Here is an 18,861-nt window from a genome sequence, read left to right as displayed (position 1 = left end):
CTTTGTTCCGTTTATTTATTCACGCATTTGCACACAAAAAGGACAAAGAGAAAAAAATAATACAGATTGTGCAGATGAGGAAAAAAGGAAAAGTCAAGAGTGCAAATGAATGGAATGGCAGATACAGTATATAACCAGTGATGGAAAGAGTACTAGAATGTCCTGCTCAAGTAGAAGTAGCTGCTGTTACTTTTGTAATATTTTACTTTTAAGTAGAAGAAAAAGTACTGGTGTGAAAATCTACTTTAGCAAAAGTAAAAGGTAGCTAATTTAAAATGTCCTCAGAGTAAAAGTGAGTGAGTTACTTTAAAAGGAGAAAGTTGTCAGCTGTGATCTTTCCCATGTGATTTTGAAAGGAGAGAGGACAGAGTTCAAACTGGATTCTGTTAATTAGAAAATTTGGAAATTACAAAATAAAGAAAAGTCTGATTTCTCTCCTCACTGTGAATCACTCCACAATTTGTCAACTTACGTTGACCCAGTTTCTGTTGCTGATGGAAAAAAAAATGCACGATCTGTCTTATGTAATGAATGTGATTGAGAATGTAGTGAAGTACAATCCTTTAGTAAAAAGGTAAGTAAGTAGAAGTAAAACTACTGAATTTAAAAAAATACTCCAAAAAAGTACAAGAAAAAGGCTGCTCAGTTACAGAAACTGGAGTAAATGTAATTAGTTACCTCCACCCTTGGATATTAACGGTATAGCAACAGAAAAATCCATCAGTGTCAAATCAGAGAAATAAAACACACACACACACACACACACACACACACACTCCCCCCCCCCCCCCCCCCCCCCCCTCTGTCCAGGGATTGTGAATAAGTAATGCTCTGTCTCTCTCTAACGCCCCAACTGCTCCAGTGATAAGTAGTAATAATAGTAATAATAGAAATAATAATAATGATGATAAACTTTACTTAAAGAGCAAAGGAGCTGAAAAGGTGTGAATGTAACTGCATGAACCTGAAGTAAAAAGCCGTAAAAAAAACGTAATGGAAAAAATAATGTTAAAATAGTACGTCACTCCTTCCTGTATTACCACCAGTGCTTCTGTCTATTCCTCCTTAAGATCATTCTGTGGAATTTCTACAGTTTAGAAAAGCTCAGTGAGTTTGTGTTTTTGGTATTTTATTATTTCCTGGTTGGCCGATATCCTTGCCAAAAAAAAAAAGAAAAGAAAAAAAGGCTAAATAAACGTAATCATGGTTTTCTGGAAATTGCGGTTATTGTGGTTGGGAAATTCTGCCCCAAAAAATATGACTTTATCCAGAAAAGGAGTTTTATGAGTGTGATGTGAGTCCACTTCCCCTCAGACTGTAACACACTCACTGAAAATAGAAATTAGACGTCAATTCAATTCAAGTCAATGAACTTTATGGATCCACACAGCAAAGGGTTTATGGCAGGCATAGAAACAAGCATTAAAACCAAAAAACACATACATATAAAGCATTAATTATACATAAAAACAGTGATATGATATGGCTTACCCTCCCATTACATGCACATTATTACATGGAAACATCCAGTTTGATCCATTACATATTATTTAACAGAGATCAATAAAGTATAACACTATATTATTATAATTAAGAGATGACTCATTACATCATTTGACATTTTCCCCCAAATTATACACATATTTACAGTTTCGTTTTATTTGTAAGCGGTGTATTCTCACACTGTCAGTCTGCGATATCATCAGTCTGCCTCGTCTTCTTCTACTTCAGCTAGCGATTTCCTACGTTTCCCAGAATGCCTTTCATCAACCCACAGAGAACGGAAGCTGTTGGTTTTACCTGTAGGTGGAGAGAGCGATAGAAAGCGAGAAAGAAAGTGTCGAGAAAAAGTGCGAGTGGTGTTTCTTACTCAAACCGAAACCTGTCTCTCTGCTGCACTGCATTCTGGTCTCTCTCCTGCTCCTGTGGGTGGAGAAACTGGTCTCTCTCCTCTTCTACGATGGATTTCTCCCTGTATGATTGTTGATTCTGAGGGACTGACACCAAAACCTGACGTTTACCGCTGATGTTTTAGATCCTGAAACATTTTCTCATATCAAACTCCATTGTAGCCGCTGGAAATATCGACATGAGATCACATCATCTACGTTTGTCCAGTTAGAAGAAAAATGCACCAAACAACAAAATGGGCCCAGAAACACAAGGCACATCGCAAAGGGTTTCAGTGTGGATTTTCCCCTTTAATTCTCCTTCAAATTGAACGTGTTGACTATAGTTTACATGCTCATGAGTTTCATACCCTTGAATCCTTTTAAACGTCTCTCGGTGCAAAATGGCGGCTCTAGAAAGAAGCCCTCGCTCTTTGATTCTGAGGGACTGACACCAAAACCTGACGTTTACCACCGATGCTTTACATCCTGAAACATTTTCTGATATCAAACGCAAGGCCTAGAGGGGGTTTAGTGGGGATTTTCCCTTTAATTCTCCCTCAAATCAATCGTTTTTCCACGCTACTGCGACAGATGACATCATAACCTCATGGTGTATGTACATAAAGCAAATGCTTAAGAAACCATTATGTTACTCATTTCATTCACGGACTGTGGTTTTGCTTGTGTAAAAGCTGTGACACTGCGTGATTTCCAAGAAGCAACCGCTTTCCTATTTCCTACGAAGTGTTTTTTAAGGTTACACGTCCGCCCATTCATGCAAAAATACTTATTTTGAGAATGACAGTTAAGAGCCTGCAGTAAACACTTAACTGTGTTGTGTCACGGACAGGCACAATTTGCGAGGACCTGATAGGACACAGAGGGAGATTAAACTGCTGCTCATACTGTATTTGTTACTGTTATTGTCATTATCGATGACACCACATGCTGAACTGCACTTTGAGCCGGTGACACTTGTTGAAGAGAGCTGAATCGACTGCAGGGAGAGGGAGGGAGGGAGAGTTTAGCACGTCATAACGGCAGCCTGACTGACTGGCTGGCGCTGGCTTTCCCTCATTTGTCATCAAAGATAATGCCATATGGGGAAGTAGAGGCCGTGCTGGTGCAGGAGGGGGGTGTGTGTATGCGTGTGTGTGTGTGTGTGTGTGTGTGTGTGTGTGTGTGTGTGTGTGTGTGTGTGTGTGTGTGCGTGCGTGTGTGCCTGTCCCAAATAGTGGTTACACAGTCAGCTCCGCTTGTTTCATCATTTCCCCAACCACCCACGATCCGGATATCTCTCCCTTTCACTTTTCATCTCTCTTTCTCTCTCTCTCTCTCTCTCTCTCTCTCTCTCTCTTTCTCAATTCAATTCAAGGTGCTTTATTGGCATGACAGTTTACAGACAAACAATATTGCCAAAGCATGTAACAAGAAATTAATCAGCAATTAACCAACATTTCAGAACCCTCCCGTGTATATGTATCCCTCTCTCTACCTCCCTCTTTTCCATATAAACAGCTCTCTCTCTCTCTGTCTCTCTCTCTCTCTCTCACTCTCTCTCTCTTGGCCCCTGCTGAACAAAAGGAATGCGAGGAATGCAGCACTGAATGGGAAAATGGGGGAGGCAGAGGCATGAAAATTACTGAGGGAAGCAGCTTTTTCACTGGTTTTTTTTTTTTTGCTCCCTGAATCCGACATGAACCCACAGAAAGTTTTTAAAGAAGGGGATTTATTGCTACTTCAGGAGGTAAAACAACAACTGAGCATGCCCGGAAAATCAAACAAGCACGCAATACAGACACGTAAAAAAAAAAAATGTGCAAGCCAGCACCTGTACAGGTTCTTGTACTAAAAACATGAACAGAGCGAGTGACAGTGAAGTTCAGAGTGTGGTTCAGGACACCGATCGACACCGTCTGATTAGCAACTTGAGACGCGAGAGTCGAATGTTTCTCCACACAAACATCGATACTTTTTGTTGGTGTTTTAGGTCCGGACGACATTTCGGCTAATCTCTATAAACAGCTATCTGCATATGAAACGTCGCCTCTCAACTCCGACTCCATTCTCGCGTCTCAAGTTGCTAACCGGACTGTAAACAATGACCTGAAGAGGAAGTCTTGGCCTGGATGTCCGCTGGCTCCATCGGAAACCCAGAAATATCGGCCGTCACCCCCAGAGTCTAATCGCCGTCGGACCGATAGACGATGGGTTCCGAGATTGCTTTCAAATAAACACAGACAATCGAATTGGAAGCAATATGGACACTGCCAAAAAGAAAATAAGATGTGGCTTTAACGCTGAATGGAAAACTACATATAACTGAGTAAGTCCAGTGGAATGCGATTTGAGTTTTTTGCATTCTTTGCAAGAGTTCTTTTTCAATTTCGAAGCGAATACGACATAAAGCGACACAGTACAAGTGATCTTCACAAGAAAAATGTGTCTCAGAAAGAGACGCCCAGATCTATGGATTCATTTACATTTATATAGACTAAGGCTGCAGAGATGTTCACAGGCCGAGAAGCAGAGAAGAAATGTTTATTTTTTAACTTACATAGACAGTATATCAACATTTTAGGCTACATTTTAGCACTGGTTACGTGTCCCACATTGTCCCACATTGTCCCACATTGTCCCACATTAACTTACTATTTGTCCCACATTTGGTCTGTGGGCATCTGGTCACCCTATCTGACACCAATTTAAACATTAAAACATTAAAACACATTAGATGTGTGATTTCTGTGTGTGTGTGTGTGTTGGAGGTTTGCGCCTGATATCATTCAGTTCCAGTAGGTGTTGCAGTTTAACACTGGTTCCAGTTTGGTTATTTATATCATGATATTTCACCTCTGTCTATAGTTTTCTTAGCAAGATATCTCAAAAAGTAACAAACAGATTTGGCTGAAACCTGGTGGACAGATCGCTCTTGGCCCAAAGATCAGTTGATTAAATTTTGGTGGTGATCCGGATCTGGGATTCCTGCCGTTAGATGAGATTCACTTTTTAGCCCAAACTATTATGCTGCGTTCGTGTGCTGATGGGAAAGTCCGACATCCGGGACTTCCAAGTCGGCTGCTGGACAGCGTTGCATTCAGGTGCTGTTTTGTCGGAAAATCACAGGTGCTGAGGGATTCTGGTACAGTGGCTCCTTTCAAGCAATCTGATTGGCCAAAGCGATACGGAAAATTGAAGTTGTTGTGATGCTAAAGCTAGCCATCGCTCTTCTGTTTGCTTTATTGTTATGTATTTAGGCTTCATGACTTTGAAGACGAGCATTGGTAACTGTCGTATAAAAGTCATAATACCTTCTTCTTATTGTAATTATGGTTACTATGGCGATGGCTTGAACGAAGAAGCGTCAGCGCTGCTGATGGACGGGTCCATGTCGTTTCATGCTGATCTCTAGTTCCTGGTTCCCATGGCGATGGGGTTTTCATTACGGGAAGCATCAACAGGGGGCCGCGATTTAAACTGCCAGGGGATACATGTTGGGGTACACACACACACACACACACACACACACACACACACACAGATGAATGCACTTGCTATAATCTGTTTGTTGTCATCATTTATACCAGGCAGTAGACTTGGTATCTAAAACAGTTTAATTCTGTTGATAACAGTTAAACGCTAACAGTTGTGCATTTTTTGGGGGGTAACTTTACATTAACATGCTATTTGTTAAACAATACCACGAGATTGGGGATTGCGATTGTCATTGCATTGAACCTTTAAAATGAAGTTACGAAGGTTTGGCCCAACAGGAATGACTCTGTTGGGTATAAAAGCAGGTTTGTATTGAAATTGAATGGTGAACACTCTATATCCATCTAGGAAAAATCTGAATTACCAGAAATTCATCAAATGACACTTCAAAAACACAGGTAATTCTATCATCAAATACTTGACTATTTAATGGACTGCTAAGTTTTTAAAGCTTCACTCAGCAGGACTGTGATGTAAAAATACACCTGACTTATCAGCAGGAAAATCACAAAGCGGGGCTGCGACAGAAGAGTGTCACGTCCCCTCTAAGTGGGACGGCGTCAATTCGCCATATTTGCCCAGATTCATTTAAAGCGTCGTGTTGGGGGGAAATCTGAGTGTGCAGGAAGTGATGAGGCAAAACCTTGAAGCAACGTACAAGCGCAAAACTGCAGAGTGCAGCTTTAGCATTAATGTAGACTTTCATCATAACCCGTGATGCGCTTCACTTTCATGTCAGCAATCATTTTGTTAGGGTTAGAGTCAGCTGTTTCAAATGGTGGATGTCTCATTTTGAAACTTTTCCAACCTAGTTTTAATGAGGCCGACACTAATAAGGGATCAATTCAGTGGTAAATAAAAAAATAATAATAATGCATTGGTTTACAGATGTCTGTACCTGGAGTTGGTCGTAGTCAGCAGTGACACTGGAGACTCTCAGAGCGGCGTAGGTGTGTTCCCCCATCAACTTCAGCTCTATCAGCTGGAAGAATTAAAAACACATGAATCTTTATTCATCCAGGAAAGGTTGACTGACCACACATGCTCCACACACTCTCCTTCACATTCATGCAGTTCCCAGTCAAGTCTTCTCCTGTGGGCCACTGAGCAGCTGACTGGAGCAGTCGGGGTTAAACGCCTCGCTCAAAGGCAGAGACTAAGGACAATTTGCCCCAGGATCCCCATCTGAGATTAAAGGAATAGTTCACCCAAAAATGAAATTTCTGTCATCATCTCCTCCCCCTCGTGCCAGTTGAAACACAGGTGAAGTTTGTCCATATAACACACAGGGAGGCTGCAGCACAACTCCATAGCAGCCTTCTCCAAAACAACTGAAGTCAGTGGGGACCAGTTCTTCAGAGTTCCAAAAAGACCTACAGTATATTTCATTTAGTGCAAATCTTAACTACAGCTGATTGATTTGCAACAAATAATGGTGTATAGGTCTAAAGAAAAGACTCTAAAGAACAGGTCCCCATTGACTTCCGTTGTTTTGGAGAAGGCTGCTACCAAGTTGTGCTGCAGCCTCCCAGTGTGTTATATGGACTAACAAATTTCACCTGTGTTTCATTTGGCATGAGGGTGAGTAGATGATGACAGAATTTTCGTTTTTGGGTGAACTATTCCTTTAATGTTACTTTTAGATACCAGGACTGAATTACACAACTACACGTAATGTAGGTGAGGAGCTAAAAAAAAGAGATTATGTAAAAACAGGCAGACAGTAAACACGTTGTCCCCTATGAATGAAACGAGGTGTAGTGGGCCAATCAGTAGAAAATCTGTTCCCTCCTCGTTCTTGATTGTCTGCAGCAGGGAAAGTGGAAGAGGAGTCGTCGTTCATTGACGTTAAAAGATATTTTGCGAGATGTACAGATAATTAAACATTGTCCCGCCCCCTTTAGGTCAATCGGTGCTAAAGTTGGTTGTATCTCACACTCAGGCAAACATATGTGACGGCGTATGGTAGTTTCTAATCAGTTATCTTTGCGATATAGTGTAACACGTCATAACAAAGTATATTTCTCACGTCATGCATAAGACATAAGGTATCTTTTTTTTGGGGCATTTTTGCCTTTATTTGATCGTTCAAAGTGGAGATAGACAGGAAAGATTGGGAGAGAGAGAAAGAGAGAGAGAGGACATGCGACAAAGGTCCTGGGTCAGATTCGAACCCAGGACCCAGGAGAAACCCTGGACCTGAGGACGCCCCAAAAGAAGGCATTTTAAAGTTGTTTATTAAAGGTTAAAGTTCTCCTTTCACACAACACCAAAAGCTGCTTTGAAGCGGCTTCATGACGGTCGGACAGGCGATTTATTGCTGGTCTGAAAAATACTGGTCTGACTCTTTCACACACAACTCAAAGCCACTAATAAGCCGGCTTCAAGATTATTTTTTTAATCTGTGTAAAAGATGCTGGAGGGGACAGACTCACTCTTAAAAAAAAAAAAAAAAATCACAAGGGAAAATGATGCATTACCTGCCTGAACTAACTACAGTAATGGCACATTAGTCATCTGTCTTCCTGCTTCAGTCAAACAGAGAGGATGAGGATGTCAGCTAGACTAGACTGTGACTAGACCGTGACGTGCTACATAGGTCAAAAGCCCTTATCAGATCTAATATTTCACTGTTATCCCCCATACTTTCCTTTTCTCTGCCTCACTCACTCTGTCTGTCTGTCTCTCTCTCTCTCTCTCTCTCTCTCTTCTCAAGGGAGCGAAAATTTTCCACTTACCTTCAGCCTTCTGGAAAGACTTGGGAAGAAAAGGAAAACAAACAGAGAGGGAGCGTTAGCCAAAATACACAGACTGGATTATTTGTTAAAGAATGAGATATTACACCAGTGTGTGTGGGATTTCTTGTTTTACAATGATCCTGATCCTGTAAACTATCACTGACCAGGTGAATACAGGTAAAATATAGGATACCAATATTGATTTCTCCTGTTAAATACACTTCAGTCGTAAAGGAGAGAAGTGGAAGAAGGGGACAGGAGAGCTGAAAGAGGGATTTTAAAGCCCTGAGACATTTAACATATGGTATAATACACAGACACTACAGTACATGCTTACCTTTGATACTTAATCACATACAGAGTGACAGTCAGGACGAATAGGACTGCCACCACTCCACATATAATGTAGGGAACTAACTGGCCGATACCTGAAAGAAAAACATTAAAAGAAAACATATAAAAACAAGGAATATTCTAAAAGCTTGTTTTCCACCTCCATCTTCTAAAACACTTGCATATCATCAGTCTGTGTGTGGAATTTACTTTTTTTGTCGTACCCACTTTCCCTCAACCTGCCTCGTCTGCTTCTACTTCAGTAGGACTTTTCCTACATTTCCCAGAATGCCTTTTGACAACCCCCCGGGGCCTGAACTCATGAACTTGTTGCATTCAGCTGTGGGTTATATGTGTAGGTGGAGAGAGAGATAGTATATTAGAGCCAGAGAGTGAGAGTTTTCCGGTCGCCCACGCCTCTTACTCAAACCGCAACCTGTCTCTCTACTGCAGTGCATTCTGGTCTTTCTCCTGCTCCTGTGGGTGGAGAAATTGGTCTCTCTCTTCTTCTACGATGGATTTCTCCCTGTATGATTGTCGAGCGTCTCTCGGTGCAAAATGGCGGCTCTAGAAAGAAGCCTTCGCTTTTTGCTTCTGAGGGACTGACACCAAAACCTGACGTTTACCACTGATGTTTTAGATCGCTGAAACATTTTCTCATATCAAACTCCACTGTACTGTAGCTGCTGGAAATATCGACATGAGATCACATCATCTACGTTTGTCCAGTTAGAAGAAAAATGCACCAAACAACAAAATGGGCCCAGAAACACAAGGCACATCGCAAAGGGTTTCAGTATGGATTTTCCCTTTAATTCTCCTTCAAATTGAAGAAGAACACATCACAATACATCTTTGAATTCTAAGTTTACATGCTCATTTCATACCCTTGAATCCTTTTAAAAACTCTATTAACTGTGTAAAAAATGTGTCAACAAATATAAATGCAGGCGTGTTTTTCATTATTCCTGAAAATCTTTTTTTGGACTTTACACACCTGATGACATGAAATACTGTAGTGGAGCAAAAAAGACAAAATTTCTCTCTGAAATGTAGCGGAGGAAAAGCAGAAAGTCTTGCAAAACGGAAATACCCAAGTAAAGTGCCAGTCGGTACCTCAAAATTGCACTTAACAGTACAGTACAGTTCTTCTTGTAGGTTTACCTGCAGTAAAGTCGACCTCCAGGACCACAGCTCTGGACCTCTGGGAGCCTCTCTGGTTCTGAGCTTCACACAGATACACTCCGCTGTCCTGCCGGCTGGCCAGGAGGAGCAGCTCGCCCCCCTCCGCCCTCCTGCTCAGCTGGGACGGGGAGCAGGGGTTAACGCTCTGTAGTTAAAGCTGCACTAGGCAAGATTTTCATATGAGATCTTTTCATATCTTATCAGCCTAAATCGGTCTAAATCGGTCAGTCTCTCTGCCCCACAGGAAGTAACAAATCAAAAAACGTCAGGGTGAAATAGAAAACTCCTAAACATCAAGCACTGGGTTTCCAAGCCTTTAAGTAAGGAGTTGGTTTTGAATGAGCACGCTGCCTGCTGAATGTTGGCTACTTACATGCAGGGCTGGGCGATATGGCTGAAATCAATATCACGATAATCATGAGGATTTTTTAACGATATCAATATATATCACGATATGGCTCACGTATGCAAAATCACACGTTAAATAATCAAATTAATGTTCATCCCATTGAGCCGAATGGTAATGTTAGGTGTCAAACAAAACTGACATTTTCAAGTAATATTCCTTAAAATGTGAGTTTTAAATCCAATGTTCTTGTTATCGACAGTTTAGACAGAAGAATTGCATGTCACGATATCCCAAAATCACCATTTCATCAGGATATGATTCTACTGAAAGACAATAAACGATAATAACGAATTATCACCCAGCTCTACTTACATGTTGCCTACATTTCCTACATTTAGTTTACTCTTATCCTAAGCAGAACAGTATAAGCCTTATCAGCCAGAATAGGCCAATTAACAACATTACAAGAAACCAAACCTAAGGAGTCTCCGACAATAGATGTGATAAATATCCCTGTGTTCCTAGAAAAACCATGAAAGCGACTTGAATAAACAAATCCAAACTCCTCCCTCCTCACCTGTCCGCTCCGGTCTCTGTACCAGGTGAAGCGCTGTGCGGGGGGGTTGGCGTCGCTCGAACACGTCAGCGTCACGCCTCGGCCTTCAGGGACCGGACCAGAGGGGCTGAGGGCGGCCGTGGTGGATCGAGGAGCGTCTGGGACACAAAGAAACAGGCCGCGAAATCACAAGGTTTGCTCCCAAATGAGAAACCCACCATTGGAAAAAAAGTGACACCTAGTTTTGGGTTAATAGGTTGAAGGATAATAGCTGACTTGAATCCGTTGTTAACATAATAATAACATGTTGGCAGACTGGATTCTTCAAATTTTAGAGATATTCAGTGATGAAGTGTAGAAGACTAGTGTGTTTGCCACATCCAATATGTTACGCATTATGTAGAGGAAAAAAGAAGGAGAGAAAATCCACGGCACTCTCCTCTGTATAAAGTTAAAAAGCCTTTGTTATTCTTGGCCATATCATGTTAAAATGTTAGAAAATGCATCAATGCAGGCTATTTCAGTTTAACATTAAATACCCAAGAATAATAAAGACTTTTTAACTTTATACAGAGGAGAGTGCCGTGGATTTTTCTTCTTCTTTTATCCTCTACATATGGACTTTCCGATGAGCACCTCCAGTGAACACGCAGTGTTCCTCATGATCAATATTCTACATTATATATTATATTTTATATTTATACTTTAGATTATCCCACAGAGTTCATCGGTGTAAACTTGCCCAGCTGACTTGCAGTTCACTTCACTGCCTCAGGGGAAATGTTGTATATTACAGCTTTAAAAGCATAAGAGCGCTAATAACGAATGTCTTTTTAGCCACTGGTAAACATGATACCGCTGCCTGTAATACAGTAACAACAGCTGCCTTGTGTCCCGTTTGCATCAGTACGGTTCAGTGTTGACTTAACAGGCCAAGTCAAGACAAGCTCAGCTCTTTAAATACTGGCTGGGAAACAGAAATGTTTCCGTCTGTGCAAAATCCCTTTCAAGTTAAATGAGACCAAGTCATGTTGAAACAAGCCGACTTAATCTCTAAACTCTTATGTTGTGTCTAACAGGCCAAACGTTCAGTTAATAGGTCAAGATCTTTTTAAGCCTGAACATTTAGTAGTGTGCATTTGTCCAGTCAAAATGTTTCTTTATTTTTTACTTTTTTCCACATTTTATATTAATAGTAAAGACATCAAAACTATGAAATGACACAAATGGAATTATGCAGTGACCAAAAAAAGTGTTAAACTTCACTATTTATATTTGTCTAAAACCCAAATTTCAAGCATTTAAGCATAAGTCTTTAGATCAAAATGGCTTTAAGAGAATGAAAAACATAGTACATTCAGTCAGGTGGGTCCAAACTTTTGACTGGTAGTGTATATATTACATAAGATAAGATAAGATAAGATAAGATAAGATAAGATAAGATAAGATAAATACACTTTACTGATTGATTGAGCAATCGGAGGAACATCGCCATGGGGGACATTATGACATTAAATCCTCATCCTCATAATATCTGAATGGAAGGAGGAAAGTAGGAAGGATGGAAGGAAGGAAGGAAGGAAGGTAGGAAACGGATGAATAAATGAATCCATGTGTGAATGAGTCAGTAAACCAACCAATGACCGATAAACCAGTCAGTGAGTATGAATGAGAGTTAATGTGAAGTCAGAGTCTCACACTGGACGCTGAGTGTGTGTGTGGCTGCAGCCGGCTCGGTGCTGCCCCCTGCTGTCAGAGGGTAGGAGACAGAGCAGGTGACGGTCTGGTTGTGATGGCTGGCCGAGGCGGTGAAGGTCAGCGTGGAAGTGAGGCTGATCGATCCATCCTCACTCTGAATATTCAAAAGAAGAGTTTTAACACCTAAACACGTTTCACTTGTTTCAAGAATGTTCTGGAAACGATGATGATGGTTCTGGTGAGAATATCATGAAGTATCAATCTGTTTGTTTAAAGTAAATGTCACTCGATTCAAGAAACTTCTTGAAACAAGTGAGATGATCTCGTTCGACTGTCAGAATTTTATTTCTCCGTTTTTTAAAAGATAAACAAAGTTTTAAAACTTTAAGATGAGATGATTTTAGGCTACATTCACCCTGCTGAAAATCCCATTCTGATTTTCCCTCACATGTGAACAGCAAAAATCTGGATATTTGGGACAAAATCTGATCCCAAAGCATGAAAAAACTACATGCGACTTGTATTTGAACGCTCAAATTTGTCATTGTTGCCTGTGATGTGAACATGAAGACTGACATTTTGACAAGATTTACATTTTCTTTTTTTTTTGGAGTTTAAAGCAGTGGTTCTCAACATGGGGTCTGGGGACCACCAGGAGTCCTTGAGGGGTTCCAGGGGGTCCCCAGCAAATTGATGAATTGTTAAACTTCACCATTATTTCATTAACAAGAAGACACACTTTACAGAACACAGAACACATTAGAGAATATAGAAGAATGACTGTTTTGGTCATAGTTTCACTGTTATCTCTCTACCTACAGTACAGATAGTCAGGGACTTCTGGACAAAATCATATGTGACAATACAAGAGACAAATTCTCATCAAATGGGGGTCCGTGGCCAAAATGTGCACTAAATTAGGGTAATTATGTCCTTGATGTGAAAAAGGTTGAGAATCACTGGTTTAAAGTATAAAAACGACTACTGGAGGGATCCCCAGTGGGCCTGGAACAAAGCTAGATATTGTGTGTCCAACTTTATGACTGGTGAAAATATCTTCCCTCTCAGACACACACATGCACACCAACTCACCTCCATCCCTAATCCCTAATTTAGACTGTGACTTTTCCCACAGAACGCACTCTAATCTCACAAGGAAAACGCAAAGGCACATTTTTATTTTCTCTCTTTGAATGACACAGTGATACACAGTGAATGTAACTCAGAAAATAAATCAGAATAAACTTGAATTCACAACATTGGATGATGACTGAATGAATGAATGAGTGAATGAGTGAATGAGTGAATGAGTGAATGAATGCATCACCTCCTTTGTTTGCACCGTCTCCTCCGTGCGGCCCGTGGGGGGGGAACGCCAGGTGAGGCAGGGGGGCAGAACGTGGCAGGACACCGGGGCCGAACACTGCAGCATCACCCGCTCTCCCTCCGACACTCCGCCTCCACCGCTCAGCTGGGGGGGGGGAGGCTCTGTCGGGGGGGGGGGTACACAGAGAGGAGTCAAACAACCAACCAATCACCTCACTGCGCTTTCCTCTGGCTGCGTTTAAAAGAGCTGATGCCGACGCATTTTCAACTGCAAATGTATTTTAAACTGTATTATTATTCAGTTGGATCTCTGCTATAATTTACTGGTTTACTCCTCTCTTTTTTTTTTTTTTTTTTTTAAGATAATCTTTTGGCATTTTTTCGCCCTTTTATTAGACAGTTCAAAGTGGAGAGAGACAGGAAAGGCTGGGAGAGAAAGGTGTCAAATCTGCCCATGTTGTTATTCCTACTGGTCACCTATTGGTCATAGTTTACTAAAAGAGAAACTAAACCCCAAACCCAAATCAGTGTAAAGCCTGACATCTACAGGTAAAAAGCGTGCTCCTGAAATTGCCTTCTGCTTTTTACCATTCAATGTCAGGCTTTACACTGATTTGGGTTTGGGGTTTAGTTTCTCTTTAAAGAGCAAATCAACACTGAATCACATTGGGCAGAAAATTATTTTTGGCCAGAAGTGCAACATGCTTGAAAGTTTCAGCCCATAGAGAGAAGTGCAACGACCTTTTTCTGCACTATGTGATTTAGCACTGATTTGCTCTTTAATGCCCCTTTAAAGAAGAAAATCCTGCACTCTGCACTCACTCTATGTTGTATGTGATATGTTCCTACACCAGTCAACAAGACAGTATCACTTGTGTTTGTTGTTCTCAGTGAATAAAGTGATTCTGCTCCTGGTCCTTTCCCACGTCCATTCACACCTGATTGAGAGTCGATGTAGACTCCGGTATCAAAACTGTACTTGAGACGATTTGGACACTCCAGCCTGAAGAAGTATGTATCATTGTAGCGTTCAGGGAAACTGCTGAAAACTGTGGTGCAGTTCTTCCTCTTCAGGTCTCCGGTAAGTTCCCCCTGAGAGAAGAGTTATGACTGCAATAATAGTAACAATACTAATAATCATCATAATAATACATTTTATTTGTATAGCACTTTTCTAAATACTCAAAGACGCTTTACATATCAAATGAGATACACAAAAAAAACACATGAATGACACTATCAATGAAGACAGAGAATAAAACCATTTGAATATTAATAAGTTATGGCAAATAGAACAATCGAGAGAGGTTAGTGAGAAGTTTAAAAAGGTGTGTTTTACTGTAAGGGATTTTTCCATTGTTAATTAAATATATTTTAATAGCAAGATCAGTATTACCACTGGCAGCGTCAAAATACCTAGAATCAAACTTAAGAACGTCAGTTTTAAAATGGTTACTGAAAAACCAAGGGAAAACGCTAATTAGCTCCTTGTTTAATGCAAGAGTTGGCATAGCAACCATGGCGATCAGGCCAGTTGGAACGCATCTTTGACCAATCAGATTGCTTGTCTGAAACTAACCATTGTACAAAGAATAATTAAAGTGCGGGTATATGTCCAAAGAAGAGAAGGAAAAAAAAAGGTAGGCTATATATCTATACTGAAGGCTTTGTATTTATACTGAAAAGGAGCCTTAAAAAAAAAGGTTTGTTGTGCTGTAATCAATAGATTGGTGTGTCCAGTGTGGTATGAAACACTCTATTTTTCACTGCAAAAAACAGAGTAATAAAAACTGTTGCCCCGCAAGCAGGGACGGGTTGAAAATTACACATCCATTTTAAGAGTGCAGAATCAAACCCGCAACATCTCAAGTACATGGTGTGTCCCTTTGCTGTGGCAAAATCAAGAGCAATCGCCTCAGATCTCGGAGGAAGGGAGAGAGCAAGAGAGAGAGAGAGAGAGAGAGAGAGAGAGAGAGAGAGAGAGAGAGAGAGAGAGAGAAATCATGGCAACCAAAAGACAACAGAACATGTGGTCACTGTTCGACAGGTGAGGTCGAGACGGAGATGCACTTCCTCCTAAAATGTGAAAAAATCAAATCAGCCAGAGAAATCTACTTTAACAAGTTCAACTCCCAAGTCTCCCACTTCAGAGAGCTTGATGATCAATCAAAGCTGCGACTTCTACTAGGAGAGGGAAACACAGCAGACCTAGCCGCTCAGTTTGTAGAAACTTGCCACAACCTGAGGAACAGTGAGTGACCAATACACTTTTATTTTATTGTATTTATTTATTTAGTCATTTATTTATTTCATTTTTCTTTTTTTATTAACATAATCTTAATCTCTCAATATCTTGAAATCCCACATATTTGATATTTTTCTCTTTGAATGTTATTGTGTACTGCATATAAAATGTGTGTAACCCTTGTTACCAACAAACATGGTTTACTGTTTTTTTGTTTTTTACTGTTTACAGTTTACTGATCCTCACTCTGTGATGGAGGCTCTGGGTACAGGAGCTGAACACGCAGCAACCCAGTTCCTCTGTCCGGGCACTGACTCTCTCTCTCTCTCTCTCTCTCACACACACACACACACACACACACACACACACACCTAGACTGATATTCATCTTGATGCTTTGGCAATATTGTCTGAACTTTCATGCCAATAAAGCACATTGAATTGAGAGAGAGAGAGAGAGAGAGAGAGAGAGAGAGAGAGAGAGAGAGAAAGAGACTACCTACCTGTATGGTGTTCTGGCCTCGTGATTGGCCGGAGGAGAACATGGTTCGACCAGTAGGCCTTCCTTTGTTCCAGACGCCGCTGTGGGAGCAGTTGAGGAGGTCGGCGTCGTACGCCTTGGGGAGCTGGAAACGACACGGGACTCTGAGGCACGAGCCGCTGATCGCCCCGACGCGCCTGGGCAGCGACACATTAAAGTTCATACAGAGGAATCCTGGGAAAAAAACAACAGGGGGGCAATGTGGTGTTAGTCTTTTAAATAACTTTATTGATCCATCCAGGGAAAGCTGACAAAGCACGCATGCTCTTTATTAGCACTTTTCAGCAATTTAAGCTCTTTTTGCATTCATACAGCTCCACACATTAGTCTTCTAGGCATGTATACACACTGACATACACACATATATGTACACACACACACACACACACATATACATAGAGATACACAAACTATTATTAGGCTTTTCAACAATAAATATTTGTCCTGTTTGGGTTTGTCAGATTGGTTTAACTGACTTTTTGCTGCGCTGGTCATTATTTTTCTTTTTTAAAACTATACATTCTGCATAATTCAATCACAGTGTTGCAAGTCAGAATGTTAAATAAACTCAAACTCAATTATATGAAATGTAGTCCAGGTACACAAAAACGACACACACACCTACACACACGTAAAAACACACCCCCGTGCACACATACACACCAAAGTGCACAAACTCTTTTTAATGCTTTATTCGACCAATCAGAATAAGAATCAAGGTGTCATTACAGTGCTGAGGTCAATGGGTCAATAAAGGAAGCAACAGTGGAAACAACGCCGACATGTAGAAATACCTGTCGCACGTACAATCAGGGAAATACTGACCTTGCATCAGAGAGGAGATTAAAGTGACAGTCAGACCGACGCCCATCTTCTCCAGACGCTGAATCCAATCCTCAGGAAGAAATGAAGTTTAAATTCAAAATATCCGGCATTTGAAAAAGAAACATGACATCTACTCTAACAAAATGACTGCTTCCATGAAACAAAAACTTCACTCACAAAATGGTAACATTTCAGGGAATGTACTCACATGTTTTTTAAATATTGTGGAAATATACACCAGGTAGGTTTTTCCAAAATAGATTGTATTGTGAAATTAAACTTATCAATTACAATTATTTATAAATATTTGTCCAACTGAGACTAGGGATTATTTTCTATTGAAGAGGAAATTTTGGGACATAACACAGGATTATTAATACAGTTACACTACCAGTGAAAAGTTTGGACACACGCATTTTAATTTATTTTTTTTTTTACAATTTTTCACATTTTAGAATAATAGTAAAGACATCAAAACTATGAAATAACACAAATGGCATTATTCAGTGACCAAAAAAAGTGTTAAACAAACAAACTATTTATATTTTAGATTCTTTAAAGCAGCTGCCCTTTGCCTTGATGGAAAGGCAAAGGCTTTGGAAGGAAATTCACACATAGGATCAAATTCACTATTTATATTTGTCTAAGAAACACATTTCAAGCATTTAAGCAGAAGCCTTTAGATCAAAATGGCTTTAAGAGAATGAAAAGCAAAGAACATTCTGTCAGGTGGGTCCAGACTTTTGACTGGCAGTGTAAGAAAATGTGAGATATGAGATTTATCCAAAGCATCTTACAGGAACAAGATCGCATACTGTATATATTTAGCATGGGTGTCTCCACTGGGAATTGAACCCCAAACTCTGTTAGTGTTACTGCCTTGCTCTACCCATTGACCTCCACACAACCCACAAAAAAGTGAAAATAAAAGTAGAATTAGAATGAAAAAGATAGAAGGACACATGTGGTTCAAATCACAATAATGTTAATTCCCATGAGAAGTATTAGTTATCCTCTTTTCCCAACAAACCATCTTGACTCAATCTATGGACTTTAGTGGGAAATATAAATCATAAACAAGTAAGTTCCAGGAACAGTTATTCAACAAGTTTAAAGCATTTGCATCACCAAAAAATACGTTGTGGTCATTCATAGAAAAACAGTTATTGGAAATTAAATGTTTAGCAGTCATTACCTGTCAGATGAATCACAGCAGCTAATCCAAAGCAGACTTCTGTGTGTGAGCGTGCTGTGTGTGTGTGTGTGTGTGTGTGTGTGTGTGTGTGTGTGTGTGTGTGTGTGAGCGCGTGTGCATGCGTGAAAGTGGGCGTTTCTAAAAAAAAATAAATAAATTAAACAAAAAACCCAGTGAATTTGAGAGTCTGAGGAAAAATGATGCCATGAAACCGTGATTGAGAAAGTCGTCAGTTGTCCGACAGCAAAAGTTGCACAAAGTGTAAAGAGAATCAGATAAACATTTCTAGGGAAGTTGAAGAAAAGGGAAGTTGAAAGTTTGAAGTGTCAAAACCAAGTGACAACATAACTAGATGCATCTTCCTGTAGTTGGCTCAACACTCCAGGTTACACAATGTGGAGACACACTCCTGAACATTGCATTTGGCTCAAATCTTCAGTAATAAGGGGGGCAGTGTATCCATTACTCTCTGCATTGTACTCAG

At 40.4% G+C, this 18,861-nt stretch overlaps 1 protein-coding gene across 1 annotated transcript; it reads right to left on the bottom strand.

Moving 5' to 3' along the window:
- Positions 1–4,390: 4,390 nt before the first annotated feature.
- Positions 4,391–18,421, bottom strand: LOC139665698 (B-cell receptor CD22). Its single transcript, XM_071544786.1, has 12 exons — positions 18,378–18,421; positions 17,183–17,252; positions 16,320–16,531; positions 14,511–14,664; positions 13,574–13,734; positions 12,247–12,400; positions 10,570–10,706; positions 9,623–9,761; positions 8,463–8,538; positions 8,126–8,144; positions 6,286–6,369; positions 4,391–5,369 (listed from the first exon to the last, which is right to left on the bottom strand). Exons 2-12 carry the CDS (start codon positions 17,226–17,228, stop codon positions 5,301–5,303), a joined length of 1,251 nt encoding a protein of 416 aa, XP_071400887.1. The 5' UTR covers positions 17,229–17,252; positions 18,378–18,421; the 3' UTR covers positions 4,391–5,300.
- Positions 18,422–18,861: the final 440 nt, after the last annotated feature.

Source organism: Centroberyx affinis, unplaced genomic scaffold (assembly GCF_046629955.1).
Source record: "Centroberyx affinis isolate AG114_WGS23_722 - 3 ecotype Tasmania unplaced genomic scaffold, CSIRO-AGI_Caff_v1 ptg004668l_1, whole genome shotgun sequence".
Lineage (NCBI taxonomy): Eukaryota > Metazoa > Chordata > Actinopteri > Beryciformes > Berycidae > Centroberyx > Centroberyx affinis.
Note: the sequence above shows the minus strand (reverse complement) of the source record. Positions and strands in the feature narration are given on the sequence as shown.

Coding starts and splice junctions, on each gene's coding strand:
- LOC139665698 (XM_071544786.1), bottom strand. CDS start 17,228: ATGGGCGTCGGTCTGACTGTCACTTTAATCTCCTCTCTGATGCAAG. Junction 16,532..17,182: donor AATCTCCTCTCTGATGCAAG/GTCAGTATTTCC, acceptor TTTTTTTCCCAG/GATTCCTCTGTATGAACTTT. Junction 14,665..16,319: donor GAGGCCAGAACACCATACAG/GTAGGTAGTCTC, acceptor CTCTTCTCTCAG/GGGGAACTTACCGGAGACCT.